This window comes from Haliotis rufescens, unplaced genomic scaffold (genome assembly GCF_023055435.1).
Source record: "Haliotis rufescens isolate VD_foot unplaced genomic scaffold, xgHalRufe1.0.p SCAF_25, whole genome shotgun sequence".
In the NCBI taxonomy this organism is placed as follows: Eukaryota; Metazoa; Mollusca; class Gastropoda; order Lepetellida; family Haliotidae; genus Haliotis; species Haliotis rufescens.
The window spans coordinates 9,418-25,569 of NW_025963946.1; the positions used below are offsets into that span (position 1 = coordinate 9,418).

Sequence of the window (16,152 nt, forward strand, 5' to 3'; positions counted from 1 at the left end):
GAGGCTGTAGTGGACATACAGGAGCAGTATGCAATGCCTAATGAGGCTGTAGTGGATATATAGGAGAAGTATGTTATGCCTCATGAGGATGTAGTTGGCCTACAGGAGAAGTATGTAATGCCTTATGAGGCTGTAGTGGACATACAGGAGAAGGATGCAATGCCTAATGAGGCTGTAGTGGATATATAGGAGAAGTATGTAATCCCTCATGAGGATGTAGTTGTCATACAGGAGAAGTATGTAATGCCTCATGAGGATGTAGTGGGCATATAGGAGAAGTATGTAATGCCTTTTGAGGCTGTAGTGGACATACATGATAAGTATGCAACGCCTAATGAGGCTGTAGTGGATATATAGGAGAAGTATGCAATGCCCCATGAGGTTGTAGTGGACATACAGGAGAAGTATGTAATGCCTTATGAGGCTGTAGTGGATATACAGGAGAAGTATGCAATGCCTCACGAGGCTATAGTGTATATATGTGAAGTATGCAATCCCTCATGAGGCTGTAGTGGATATATAGGGGAGTATGTAATCCCTCATGAGGCTGTAGTGGATATACAGGAGAAGTATCCAATCCATCATGAGGTTGTAGTGGATATATAGGAGAAGTATGCAATCCCTCATGAGGCTGTAGTCGATATACAGGAGAAGTATGCAATCCCTCATGAGGCTATAGTGGATATACAGGAGAAGTATGTAATGCCTAACGAGGCTGTAGTGGATATAGAGGAGAAGTATGTAATCCCTCATGAGGCTGTAGTGGATATATAGGAGAAGTATGCAATCCCTTATGAGGCTGTAGTGGACATACAGGAGATGTATGTAATCCCTAATGAGGCTGTAGTGGATATATAGGAGAAGTATGTTATGCCTCATGAGGATGTAGAGGACATAATGGAGAAGTATGCAATGCCTTATGAGGCTGTAGTGGGCATGCAGTAGAAGTAGGCAATCCCTCATGAGGCTGTAGTGGACATACAGGAGAAGTATGCAATGCCTCATGAGGCTGTAGTCGACACACAGGAGAAGTATGTAATGCCTCGCGAGGCTGTAGTGGTATATAGGTGAAGTATGCAATGCCTCATGAGGCTGTAGTGGGCATATAGGAGAAGTATTCGATGCATCATGAGGCTGTAATGGACATACAGGAGAAGTATGCAATCCCTCATGAGGCTGTAGTGGATATATAGGAGAAGTATGCAATGCCTCACGAGGCTATAGTGTATATATACGAAGTATGCAATCCCTCATGAGGATGTAGTGGACATACAGGAGAAGTATGCAATCCCTCATGAGGCTGTAGTGGACATACAGGAGAAGTATGTAATGCCTCACGAGGTTGTAATGGTATATAGGAGAAGTATGCAATGCCTCATGAGGCTGTAGTGGGCATATAGGAGAAGTATGCGATGGATCATGAGGCTGTAGTGGGCATATAGGAGAAGTATGCGATGCATCATGAGGCTGTAGTGGGATATAGGAGAAGTATGCAATGCCTCATGAGGCTCTAGTGGGCATATAGGAGAAGTATGCAATGCCTCACGAGGCTGTAGTGGGCATATAGGAGAAGTATGCGATGCATCATGAGGTTGTAGTGGGCATATAGGAGATGTATGTAATGCCTCATGAGGCTGTATTGGACATACAGTGGAAAACCAGCTTGCTCATGTTCAAACATGAGAAAAAGGCTTTCTGGAAATATTGTAATTTATCTGTGGTTCGCCGTACCAAGGTCACAAACTGACCATAGGGAATCATACAAGAGACATAATGAGCTGCAGTGCCTTTATTGAGAGGACACTGGTAGGTCTCGACCATGCCAGTGGCACCGGGAGTCCAAGGAGTTAACTGTCACCCTGCAACTACGGCAGTGTTTGCCTTTTACAAGTACAAGCACACACTTTTATGCAGTTGTTCCAGTGATTAATACAAAGGTACAATAGTCACTTGGTTGCCGTTAAATCTGAACAATGGCATGGTCGGACACAGCAGTGATCATAAAGATGTGTGACTTGCAATGTGCAATGTCATTTGGTTCAAGTTAAATCAATCGATTGACATTTGCATGATGGAACGTTTGAATTATTAATATAGAAGCTCAGACTGGAAATTCCTAGCAGGTGGCATGCTGCACGGTGCGTGGGCCACTGACACAAAGCACATACAGCTCAACGTGCGACCCTTAGTCATATAAAATAACACTTTTATTGTATGCCGTTGCCACGCCATCTCTCCTACATGACATGGCATTTACTTTGTTGTTTTACTGTTGCCTTTATACTTCTTTATACATATTACTTATATATGCACATTTTGTAAACATATACAAATAAGGTAAATGTGTGACAATATTCCGCCTTTTCTATACATTTCAGTTGTACCTGACTAGCTGTACAGTTAGTGTTGTTATATGTCGAAACATGATAGTATTGAATTGAATAAAGTCTAATTCTACATAAATCCTCCAAAACTTCTAAAGGTTTTGCTCATTACCTTAATGATGCATTTGCCGTCATACCTTATCCCGTCTGTATTGTGTCTCACTCATTTCAATCAATGCCAACTATTTTGAAATTATTTAGTTATCAAAGCGGCGGCTCCAGCAATAGAACCCTTGAAATATTGATTATATTTGTTCCCTCCCAACTGGAACGGAGAATAAAGACTACACGCATCACCAACTAATACCTTTCATGGCATTGCCATATTTCTAAGAATCAGCGCTTCTCTGGGAAAGCTGTTGTTCAATAGTAGGCAAAATCATTATTACCTTAGTGACAGCAAAACAAAATCGTCATTACCCCAGTAACAGTAAACAAGTTGCGCAATGAGTATAACTAACCATCTGGAAACAGACCTCGGCTTATAGTGTCCACTGGCTGGGACGCACAGAAACAAGGTATGCAATTATATTTTAATATTTTTTTAATAGTCATCTAATCAAGAACGGATGATAGGTAGGAGTACAATTCTCCATTAGTATACTTTTCCATGGGTTTCACTTAAACTTGTCCATGTGATGCTGATTTAGTGCAGCTACACGTTTCTTATTTCCATTCTTCTCAAAGCTGACACAGAAATATGGAACAGGGCATGGTAATATTGAAATCCCGAAGACATTAAATCCTCTTACTGCATCTCCTGCAAATATGAGACGTGCTTACAATAGAAGGGAATCCTACACGTATGCACCAACAGGATATCAACCTAAAGCAAAAATCGTTTAAATTTGGTTGAAAAGTTGAAAACTGCTTCAGTGTCTGTACAATCCAATAAACCCTTTCTAGACGTAACAGACACTCACTAGACGCGAGGCAGGCTGATAAGGGGTCTAGAGACTGGTTGAATTGTCGATGTATTGTGATTTGCATGTCAAGATTGTAATTGTACTGACAAGCATAAATATCTACAGGCAAAATATTGACTGTATATCCATTCTATTCTATATTAAATTCAGTAAATGTATTGATCAGGGTTAGTATGGAATCCTAGAAGGAACATTTTGACCTTGGGAAAAAATGACGTGTTGTCGCCTTATTGTAAAAGTAAAAAATAGTTTTCATAGCGCGACAAATAGTCAAAATGTCGCACTGTCGCGCTTTGGCTCATTATGACACTTTTTCCTTGTTTTTGTAAGGGCGACAACGCAATAATGCCCTTTCTAGGATTCCATAGGTTAGAATTGGTCTTCGGCAACACATATTTGTCGTAAGAGTTGACTAATGGGTTCGGGTGGTCAGGCTCGCTGCCTTGGTTCATGCATGTCATCGTGTCCCAATTGCTTACATAGGAGGTCATGATGTCAATCACTTGATTGTCTGGTCCAGATTCGATTATTTACAGATCGTCGTCACATAGCTGAAATATTGCTTGGAATTAAACAACAAACAAACACACAAAGTAAATATATTACTCATGTACTTTCGTTGGTGGATTCCCTATTTTGGCATCTACAGTTGTTCATGTGTTCATGTCCAATAATGCCGCTAAATAGAGGATATTTTGATATGCAAATAAGAACAAAAAGATGTGTATCATATGATTTTGCTATATCATGCCAATTTGCAATCTTTTCTATGAAAAACCAATGACGATACGATTTTTTAGCGCAAATCGATTTTTAAAGCATACCTGTCTTCACACTGTGACGCTACAGGACATCGTCCTAATTGTGGAAGGTCCTTCACAACATTGGTTTGATCAGTTTTTCTCACCCATCAGCTGATTACTGTGCAACAGTTGTCAAGTTGACGATAGTTTTAAATGACAACCCTGTGGAATGCATGCCGATTATGTGCCACTATTTTGAAGAACGGTTCGTATTAACATGTTCGACTATTAAACACTGATATTATACAGCCGTTTCTGGAAGCAACCCTTTGCAGAATGTTGAGACGCAGATGTTTTGTAGTGAAATATTTTCATTTTACAGATGCTTCTTTGGCAATTTTTAATGCAAAGGAGCAGATATTTTAATACTGATGTTTTCATGGAGACTCACTTTGTAACGAACATTTGCTGCTTGAAGAGTCTCATACGTCTTTTAGCTTCTTAAAACAGATTTGTACATACTACTATGTACATATCTTATACTGTAGGCATATTTATTAGAATGCATATCTTCGCGTGTAATATCCATGTGCGTGACACTTTAATAAATTATTTACAAGCACATGTTCAAGTACACAACAGTGGCATTTGCCCTCGAAGCCATAGGCTGTCATGTAGCTTCATTATCGTAATTAGTTATATCACTGAACATTGGTCAAAGGTTTATTCAGTAAAGTAAAAATTGAGCAGACAGAGGTTGTAGTTCCTTGATCGAACACACACTGCGTTGAATACAGCTAGTGACTTTATAATCTCTATTGGAAAAATCAGTGGTTAGGGCTTTTAAAGAATTAGCACTTGCTTGGCAGATAGGTTTCGTTGGGACGTGTAGTCTTCTTGTCGCTTGTTCTCGTGAGACTGTTATTATGGTTAAATACCATCAGTTTCAGAGTGTAATATGAAGATGAGGAAACTTCTATATGTATTCAATAATAGGATACTCCCTGACTGATAATGAATCCACCCTTACGTAAGTTTATAATGATCCATTCCTCCTATGTGAATAACACAAGTCGTATGTAAGAATATGACGATCCGTTCTTCCTGTGTTTAGAGCATAAGTCGTGTGTAAGATTAGGGTGATCCGTTCTTCCTGTGTTTAGAACATAAGTCGTGTGTAAGATTATGGCGATCCGTTCTTCCTGTGTTTAGAACATAAGTCGTGTGTATGATTAGGGCGATCCGTTCTTCCTATGTTTAGAACACAAGTCGTGTGTAAGATTAGGGTGATCCGTTCTTCCTGTGTTTAGAACATAAGTCGTGTGTAAGATTAGGGCGATCCGTTCTTCCTGTGTTTAGAACATAAGTCGTGTGTAAGATTAGGGTGATCCGTTCTTCCTGTGTTTAGAACATAAGTCGTATGTAAGAATTTGACGATCCGTTCTTCCTGTGTTTAGAGCATAAGTCGTATGTATGATTAGGGCGATCCGTTCTTCCTATGTTTAGAACACAAGTCGTGTGTAAGATTAGGGTGATCCGTTCTTCCTGTGTTTAGAACATAAGTCGTATGTAAGAATATGACGATCCGTTCTTCCTGTGTTTAGAGCATAAGTCGTATGTATGATTAGGGCGATCCGTTCTTCCTATGTTTAGAACACAAGTCGTGTGTAAGATTAGGGTGATCCGTTCTTCCTGTGTTTAGAACATAAGTCGTGTGTAAGATTAGGGCGATCCGTTCTTCCTGTGTTTAGAACATAAGTCGTGTGTAAGATTAGGGTGATCCGTTCTTCCTATGTTTAGAACACAAGTCGTATGTAAGAATTTGACGATCCGTTCTTCCTGTGTTTAGAACATAAGTCGTATGTATGATTAGGGCGATCCGTTCTTCCTATGTTTAGAACACAAGTCGTATGTAAGAATATGACGATCCGTTCTTCCTGTGTTTAGAACATAAGTCGTGTGTAAGATTAGGGTGATCCGTTCTTCCTGTGTTTAGAACATAAGTCGTATGTAAGAATTTGACGATCCGTTCTTCCTGTGTTTAGAGCATAAGTCGTATGTATGATTAGGGCGATCCGTTCTTCCTATGTTTAGAACACAAGTCGTGTGTAAGATTAGGGTGATCCGTTCTTCCTGTGTTTAGAACATAAGTCGTATGTAAGAATATGACGATCCGTTCTTCCTGTGTTTAGAGCATAAGTCGTATGTATGATTAGGGCGATCCGTTCTTCCTATGTTTAGAACACAAGTCGTGTGTAAGATTAGGGTGATCCGTTCTTCCTGTGTTTAGAACATAAGTCGTGTGTAAGATTAGGGCGATCCGTTCTTCCTGTGTTTAGAACATAAGTCGTGTGTAAGATTAGGGTGATCCGTTCTTCCTATGTTTAGAACACAAGTCGTATGTAAGAATTTGACGATCCGTTCTTCCTGTGTTTAGAACATAAGTCGTATGTATGATTAGGGCGATCCGTTCTTCCTATGTTTAGAACACAAGTCGTGTGTAAGATTAGGGTGATCCGTTCTTCCTGTGTTTAGAACATAAGTCGTATGTAAGAATATGACGATCCGTTCTTCCTGTGTTTAGAGCATAAGTCGTATGTATGATTAGGGCGATCCGTTCTTCCTATGTTTAGAACACAAGTCGTGTGTAAGATTAGGGTGATCCGTTCTTCCTGTGTTTAGAACATAAGTCGTGTGTAAGATTAGGGCGATCCGTTCTTCCTGTGTTTAGAACATAAGTCGTGTGTAAGATTAGGGTGATCCGTTCTTCCTATGTTTAGAACACAAGTCGTATGTAAGAATTTGACGATCCGTTCTTCCTGTGTTTAGAACATAAGTCGTATGTATGATTAGGGCGATCCGTTCTTCCTATGTTTAGAACACAAGTCGTATGTAAGAATATGACGATCCGTTCTTCCTGTGTTTAGAGCGGAAGTCGTGTGTAAGATTAGGGTGATCCGTTCTTCCTATGTTTAGAACATAAGTCGTATGTAAGAATTTGACGATCCGTTCTTCCTGTGTTTAGGAGGGTGAGAAAATACACCAGGTAAACGTATTGTTCGCGTTTAGATTATCAACATGTTTAGAATCCAAAGCGTTTACATTCCAAACAATTCTCAACAAGTTTCGGACACAACCCTATTTAGGAATCCAATAATGATTAAATTATCGGACAAAGATAAAACACCTTTTACAGCGTATTTACCAATTCACCGTCTACTAGGGGGAGGAAGTGTCCACAGCTATTATAAAGACAGAGATCATATTGGATGACTAATTTTTACCTGTAATAGTGGTCTCGGTCTTACGAAAACTTAGTGTTGCCTTGCTGCATTGGCTAATTTTTTGCTTATGAGTTAGTGAGTGAGTGAGTGAGTATGGTTTTACGCTGCGTTTAGCAATATTCCAGCAATATTCCGGCGGGGGACACCAGAAATGGGCTTCACACATTGTACCCATGTCGGGAATCGAACCCGGGTCCTCGGCGTTTTGCTAATGAGTGAAGTCATACTTTTATATATAGGCGTTATTGTGAGAACATAAGTTCTTGAAATGCATGACGTTGTTACCTGTTATTTAGTGTATGCTATTTTTCAGAATCTTCAGTCGTCATATCACCGACATTGAAAATAACCATCGTTGTTCCGACACAAGATATGTATGCAATGGAGGATAAGAGAAAACGTTTTCTGTGATGAGTAACGCATGACAGTCAACGTGCGAGATAATAATTACTTGAATACTTAAAGAAACACATTAAAAAGAAAACACATAAGTGGCATAGTCAAGTGGACTAAATACATTCACATACATTCTTTTGAATACGGGTGTGGGGGGGGGGGGGATCCCAGTCGTCTAAGGCGCCGAGATTCGCTGTGCAGAGTTGCGTCCCTTGGGCACACCAGAAACCTATGATTGTGGGTTCGAATCCCGATTCGTCCGGATTATGTTTCTAGGTTTGTCAGCACCATACCCGTGCTCTTGGGTTTCACCGAAGTGGTAAACGTCTGAGACCTGCATCACTTCGGGCTTTCCTCCCACATTAAGCTGACACGCCGTGATATAACTGGAATTATGTTAAAAGCGGCGTTAAACCCAACTCACTCACTCACTCTTGTTCTTGTTATGGTAGTCTATTGAATGTTTTGGGTTGAGTTCGGTTGAATGTAGAATGTATGATTCTTGTATAGAAAATTTAATGTTTTAATCCCGGCTGAATGCATGGTGTCTGGTTCTTGTATAGAATATTTAATGTTTTTATCACGGTTGAATGCTTGCTGTCTGGTTCTTGTATAGAAAATTGAATGTTTTTATCTCGGTTGAATGCTTGCTGTCTGGTTCTTGTATAGAAAATTTATTGTTTTTATCACGGTTGAATGCTTGCTGTCTGGTTCTTGTCTAGAAAATTTATTGTTTTTATCACGGTTGAATGCTTGCTGTCTGGTTCTTGTATAGAAAATTTATTGTTTTTATCACGGTTGAATGCTTGTTGTCTGGTTCTTGTATAGATAATTGAATGTTTTTATCACGGTTGAATGCTTGCTGTCTGGTTCTCGTAGAGAAAATTGAATGTTTTTATCTCGGGTGATTGCACGATATCTAGTTCTTGTATGGAATACTGAATGTTTTAATCCTGAGTGTTTAACTTTTGAATGTTTTTATCCCGCGGCGTATGCATGACGTCTGGTTCTTGTATAGAGTACTGAATGTTTTAATTACGGGTGAATGCAGACTGTCTGGTTTTGGTATAGAATATTTGATGTTTTAATCCAGCGTGACTGCATGCTGTCTGATTATTGTATACTATTGAATGTTTTAACTCCGGGTGAATGCATGAAATCTTGTTCTTGTAGACCATTGAATATTTTAATACACGTGATTGCATGATGTCTGGTCCTTGTGACATGGAAGTAGTGCTTGGAAAAATGCCTCTCTCGGGCGTCATAATATCAATTTTGTACCGGAATATTCCATCACCCTATGAAAGGAGAAATGTCAATTCTTGCCATGACATTATGGGTTCCTGCATTCTGATTGTTCCTCGGTGTACCTCAAACAGAAATTACCTATTTGAAAACACTTCTTTATGAAAACCCATCAGTAGGCAATATCCAATATTATTTGAACTTAAACGACTTAAGGCATTAGACAAGTGTGACAATACATTACTCGTATTCAGTTACTCTTTGATTTATTTACAGGGTTAAAACGGGAAAGATGGCACGGAAAAGTAGAGATTTCATGTTGCACTTTGTGCGCGACTTAATGGACAAGACTGTGGACGAAGCTGACTTGATTCACTCTTTACGCCAGATCATGAGAAAGGACAAGGCGAAGAACAAAGACAAGGGTAAGAACAATGACATACTGTCAAGCTATAGATATAATGAGAAGGAGAAGAACAAGCATCAGAAATTATTAACGTCAGATTCAGGAGAGTCGGTGCTTCATATTGCCGTCAGCTGTAGAAGGAATAGAGTTGCCGAGGAAATAGTCGATTGTATTCCAAGTTTAATCAACTGTGAGAGGAAGGACGATGACTACCGTGGACAGACGCCATTCCACATTGTCATTGCCATGGCCCACAGTGAAACTACTGGTCAGCAAAAATTACTGGAACACATGATTAAAAAACTCAAACGTGAAGATGAACAGAATGATAGTCATCTGCTCAAAGAGGCGATCGAACGTCGAGTTGTAGGAAAGAAATTAAGAGGTACTGTGATGTTAGGAGGGACACCGTTGTCCATTGCTGCTTTGAATCATAACGAAAATATAGTTGACCTTCTCCTGGAAAATAAAGCTGATCTTTTAGGTTCAAACAGTTTTGGGAATACAGTTTTTCACTCGTTGGTCCTGTACGTATCTTTCTATCCAGGAAAAGAGAGTGACATCCTCAACATGTTTGACACGTTGGCACGAAAGAACAAACAGCATAAAGGTTTAAAGTATAACAGACAATATATACAACGAGAAAATGCTCGTAAACAAACAGCGCTCCATCTTGCTGCCGAGTTGGGTCTGGACAACGTGTTTAAACACATTCTTGATATGGAAGATGCATACAAGTTCTTCACTAGTCATGACGGCGTTTTTGATATCTACGAGTGTGATATAACAGAGATTGATAAGGTAACCTGGGATAAGGCTGTTCTGCAGATGTCACCTGACTACAGGAATACAGACCACAGAGCCGAGGGGCTGGCAAAAGGCAAAGAGGATTCAGGAATAAAAACCTATTGGAAGAGATTGAGACAAAATACGAACCAGAGTATTTTGGAAATCATATGCAGTTTGAAGACAACGACGGCTTATGCGTTTCTGAACGCCTACACGGTCCAAGAAGTGGTGTACTTAAAGTGGCAGAAGAACTGGCATTACTACTACATTGGCCTCTTTCTTCACCTGTCACTGATGAGTATCCTCACCTGGCATTTAGATCTCAAAGTTGATGCCATCCTGGATCCTGACCCGGCGCAGAAGCAGATCTTGAACCTCAGGGTTTTGAACATCATCTTTATCGTCATAAGTCTCCTTTATGTAATTCTAGAAATTCACAGGACATTCTTTTCGTGGCAACCATTCCATATAACAAGACTGCATCACAATGGAGTATACAGGTGCATATTTGTGCTGTTTGGTTTGGCATTACTGACAGACGCGTCGTGGAATGTTGTAACTGTTACAAACAACTACTGTCTGGTGATAGCATTGATCCTTGGTTGGTGGTCAACAATCTTCTTCCTCCGTGGAATCTCACCTTTCAGCTACGTTACTCTTATGTTACAGAAAGTCCTTTTTGGGGATATGCTGAAATTTATACCAATTATTTTCATAATGATGATAGCATTTACATGTGCAATGTACAGTTCGATGGCGATAACTCAACCTGACGCTTTTGGGAACTTCTCTACAAGTCTAGTGACGATGTTTAAACTGATGACTGGTCAGGCAGAGATAGATGGACTTGAGGGAGCATCACAGCATGGGTCTATCCCAGTTTTTGTCTTCTCTGTGATAGTCATCCAAATATTCCTCCTCAACATCCTCATCGCCATTATGTCCAGGACATGCGAAAGTGTTGAGAATTCAAATAAACTGTTGTGGCTACAGAGATTGTCCATTGTCTTATTCATTGAAGGTATACTGCCTAAATGTCTGAAGAAGGCCATGGGGACAGAGCAAAAGACAGATTATGGCAGTACGAGATATCTTCTCATAATTGACCGTTTGAGAGACGGAGACTCAATGTTCAACAACATGTTTGAAGAAAATGGCAGTTTGAATGCTACATCACTGCGCAACTTTATAAACAACCGTAAAATAGGGGAGGCAACAACACTCCCTGGCACAAACCACAATCCCGGACCACAAACTATCCAGCATCTATATATTGATGACTATTTGAAGAGTACATAAATAAATGAAGACATCATCGTAAAAGTGACAAGCCACATACGAAGTGTAACTCAGGATCATTGTCAAAAACCTATATATGGCTAAACACATGAAGGATCGTGGACTTCGTTCAAGTAAAGGGTACAACCAATTGCCTTTTAAACAACCGTTAATGTTCGGCACATTATAAAAATATTATCTCTAGAAAAGGTGAGGTGAGACAACTCACGCCTTTTACTTACACATTTGTTATTGTAAGGTTTGTGGAACAGTCTACTTGCTTCAAAATGTGGTGTTTACGAATCCGGAAATGTTCTAGACTTATCACTAGGCAGAATATTTCATGTTAGTTATTTGAATCTCATCTCAAGGTTTGATATCCATGGTAGTTGTGAAAACGTCATGAAACATGTACTATACTTCAATATATCAACTGCGGGTAGATTTACGGGGAACATTTTGTATATTTATTATCTGGATTTAGGACGTCGCTGTGCTCACAAATGACGTCATCGACTTTCACCTAGGAAGATGTGAACAGAAAATTACCACTATTTGTTTATTTACTATGCCGAAAACTAGCATTGTTACGCCATTGATATCAAATGGAAAACTTGTAAACAATATGCAAAGATGTTGGGGTTTAACTTTACGGTTTCACCTGCAGCTGAAAGAACTATTTATGGAAATGATAACAATTATTATTGTCATTTTGTCATGTATATCCTGTGCGATTTCCAAATCAATACATATTATGGATGTCAGCTGTAACTTGTTTTACTTTATTCCTGTAAATATTCACCAAATACCGCCTGTCTGAACTTGTTGTGTTTCATCTGCAGCGAGGGGGGGGGGGGGGGGGTCTGTAGGACGGGTAGTCCAGTCGTCTAAGGCGCCGCAACTAGCTGTGCAGAGTTGCGTCCTTTGGGCACGTCGTTTTTGCCTGGGCTGGGCTGTCTACTCGCTTCTTGCAAACACAAGGACAAATTGATGACAGTGACTGTTGTACGGCAGCAATTGCACTATCTGTATTGAAGTGCAAGTTATCGTCGGACTTATGTCATAGTGTTGACACTCCTTTTTATGATTTTCGCTAAGATTTACTCATTAGCTTTGTATACGTATTCACGTTGTCGATACGTTTTATTACCATGTGTGTTTGAGCTGGAAACGCCGCTCATCGTTGTGCTTGTGATGTCTGAGAAGTGATTAGGCTCATCATGTATTTGTTGTGTATTGTTAACATGATGTTTCAATGTCATGGAACGGGATGCCGATGTTGTATATCCTATCCCGGAAGAGCTAATGACCTGATGACTGCTTGGGGACAGAGGGTGGAAAACAGGGGTGGTATGATTAAACTGTTTAAAAGTGACAGATACTTTAGTCGATTACGACTAGTTGATATTGAGACGTAATCGTCTATTTTGTAGTCCAAGTGACTCATTTTAGGGATGAGCTCTCGGTGTTTATTTCCCCCTTACTATTCACTAATTAGAGGGTGGAGTTAATTAACTCATGTGTTAATTGGTCGCAGCCGACTTAACTGACAGTCTACGCACCTGGTCCGTATCTTGTCAAAGTGTTGTTTTAGCTAGCCTCCTTTTTATAGCTGTAATAGAGTTGTTTGGCTAAAACTTGGTTGCATATTTGAGCTGATAGAACTAACTTGTGATCTGTGTGAGCGCAAATGTATCTTTAATTGTTTACTATTAGTACAATTAGTAGTTATTTAATAAACCTGTGATCGTATTACCACGTTTTCTTTATCACTTTGTTCTTATTTTATGACACCCCTGATCATTGGTGCACAGCTCCGTGACAGATTGGAAAAGGTGTTCTCCAGTATTTTAACGCTAGATAACAACTTTGTGATACACACTATTATGCATATCTTTGCACGTTTATTGATTTTACCAATGCTTCGATATATGTGGAGAAAAGGTGTAATGTTTAAACCATGACAAATGGTATATATTAACAACATGTCACACTTGTCGAAAATATGTACAGCCAAATCAGGCAAAGTGGTAATATTGTACTAGGACAATTAGCCAATTAGGAGAACTCGTTCCACTTTTTCTTCAATATTTTGTAATGACGTGGAGACAAGTACAATGGAGATTTCTTATGATTTTGGAAAGGGTTTTTATCGTTTTTATTTAAACTCTCGAGAAGAACACGCGATAATTGGTGCAGGAACGTGACTTCCGGAACACCCACAAGAGAATTGAGTGTTGTGACATGTGTACCATGTACATCTGTTCACGGGAAGACGCCATCTTGGAAAAGAAGAATACCTCAAGCAACGATAGAACTAAGCAGCTCTGTCACCAGATGACGGATGGTTGTCGATGGTATTCTGGAACGAAGACTCCAACATTACCGTCGTGACCGAACAGGGTTCCCCGAGAGTGGCAAGTCTGTTTGCTGATGCCCTGGAGAACTGATAAAGCCAAATTGCCCCATGTGTCATTTTCAAAAGAGTTTATACCCAGCATCACTATTGTCTCCTTTAACTTGAAATATAGTCTGGAAGTTAATTTAAGGTACCGACGTTTACTACAATATCTGAAAAACTATTGGACCTACTCCAGTCAAAGTTGGTATGAGATTAGTAAACAGTCATACATAACTGGATATTACATTTAAAGACAATCGGTGCATGAATAAAAAAATCTGTCTATTTAGCTATCACTATATTTCATCAACAACCAGACCCGTTCGTCAAGGGTGGAACGAGCATTCATTGTAACAGCCATCTGCATAATGCTACCCCTGCGTCACAGGGCTATATTACACAGTTGAACCAATCAACTCAACTCGAAAGGTTGCACGGGAATCACGCACGCACGAATACGGTGTTAGCATTAGATTTCATGATGTCTTAGCGCAAGCATCTTTCCGCTGATGCGAAAGGTTTCGTTGTTAAAATATTTGAATACCTTAAGGCTGAAACTGAAAGACGTTCGCCCTTCTTTGACATTTCAAAGTACATGAAAAGAACAATTCATGCGTTACAGCTTCCCTAATAAACCGTAGTTAAGATTTTGAACTCTCATAAAAACACAAGCTCCCCTGCACATCCCTTAGGGGGCATCTCAAAACAGGATAGGAAATTAAAGTTAGATTCCTTTGATAAGAAAGTTGTCAGGGACGTGATTCGGCGGTTAACACGAAACGGTTAACACGAAAACTAAAACAAATTCTCCTTACAGAGCATGACTTAGATATTACCAAATAGACCATTTGTAAACTCCTTTCCAAATTTGGATATCAGTACAAAAAAAACGAAAGGATCGAAACTAGCAATGTGTGAACGACCAGATATCATTCGTTTGCGTATCAATTATTTGCGCACTATTAAAAAGAAACGAGATGAAGGCTATGAACCTGTCTATTTGGACAAAACCTGGGTTAACGCCTGCCACACAGGGCTTACCAATGGTCTCACCCAGATACCAGAGAGCCACAGCGCAAGGTCCCCTCCTGGTAAAGGGGAGCGCGTGATTGTCTTCCATGCAGGCTCCCACAGAGGTTTCCTCCCTGGCAGTGATCTAGTGTTCAGATCCAGATCTACAGATGGCGGAGACTACCATACCGAGATGAATAGTCAGGTTTTCACTGCGAAAGTTGAGGAGCAGCTCCTCTTAGCACTGCCTGATAAATCCTTGGTGGTTATGGACAATGCTCCCTATCACAGTTGTCGAGATCCTATTAACCGTTGTCTAACCTCAAATTCCAACAAAGGTGAGATATGTCAGTGGTTGGACAACAAAAGCATTGCTCGGCCCACGAAAGCCAAAACAACTGACTACTACCAACTGGTTCCTCAGAACAAACCCCCGCCCTCTTATTTGATTGACAACATGTTGAGAGAACACGGTCACGAAGTGCTTAGACTTCCTCCTTACCATTATGACTTGAACCCCATCGAACTAATCTGGGGTGATTTTAAAAATATGGTCGCACGGCAAAATAAGACCTTCAAGCTTGCCGACGTCAAGCAGATTGTCCTGATAGGGATGGGAGAAATTACAGATGTACGTTGGGCAAACTGTGTCCAACATGTTATCAAAGTTGAGGAAGAGTATTGGAAACAAGACTTTATCCGACCAGATACTGTCCAGCCTGTTGTTGTTCATTTAGGTGACAGCACAGACTCCGAATCTGACGACGAGGGCATTTCGTGGGACCAAGAATAGTGCAATACATATACCCCTGTTTCACTACGACATGTAATAGCCCGAATGACCACGGATATTAATTCTTACATATTCGTACATATTCTTAATCAGCCCCGAAAGTCTCGAATCATCTACGAAAATATTAAAATATTTTCTTCGAAACCATAAAGCAATGATTTGTCTAAATGAATAATTACGTATGATATATACACCTAATAACATGATGCATGAAATATAATAATGTGGCAAGGAATGATACATTCAAGTCAATAACACTGACCTGAAAAAGAATGCAAAAATAATTGGATAAATATTATTAAATAACTGCTTGACACGCCCAACGCTAACACCGTATTCGTGCGTGTGTGATTCCCGTGCAACCTTTCGAGATGAGTTGATTGGTTCAACTGTGTCATATAGCCCTGTGACGCAGGGGTAGCATTATGCAGATGGCTGTTACAATGAATGCTCGTTCCACCCGTGACGAACGGGTCTGGTTGTTGATGAAATATAG

General features: G+C 40.0%; 2 protein-coding genes across 2 annotated transcripts; both read left to right on the plus strand.

The window, feature by feature from the left end:
* Positions 1 to 2,796: 2,796 nt before the first annotated feature.
* LOC125383629 (transient receptor potential cation channel subfamily V member 3-like) lies at positions 2,797 to 13,220 on the plus strand. The gene is made up of 2 exons (XM_048402224.1): positions 2,797 to 2,902; positions 9,255 to 13,220. The coding sequence occupies exon 2, from the start codon at positions 9,271 to 9,273 to the stop codon at positions 11,470 to 11,472; it is 2,202 nt and encodes a 733-aa protein (XP_048258181.1). The 5' UTR covers positions 2,797 to 2,902; positions 9,255 to 9,270; the 3' UTR covers positions 11,473 to 13,220.
* A 1,542-nt stretch (positions 13,221 to 14,762) lies between these two features.
* On the plus strand, positions 14,763 to 15,656 carry LOC125383596. The gene has a single exon (XM_048402177.1). It carries the CDS (start codon positions 14,763 to 14,765, stop codon positions 15,654 to 15,656), a length of 894 nt encoding a protein of 297 aa, XP_048258134.1.
* Positions 15,657 to 16,152: the final 496 nt, after the last annotated feature.

Excerpts from the sequence above, each read along its gene's own strand:
- LOC125383629 (XM_048402224.1), top strand. The coding sequence starts at position 9,271 with ATGGCACGGAAAAGTAGAGATTTCATGTTGCACTTTGTGCGCGACTTA.
- LOC125383596 (XM_048402177.1), top strand. The coding sequence starts at position 14,763 with ATGTGTGAACGACCAGATATCATTCGTTTGCGTATCAATTATTTGCGC.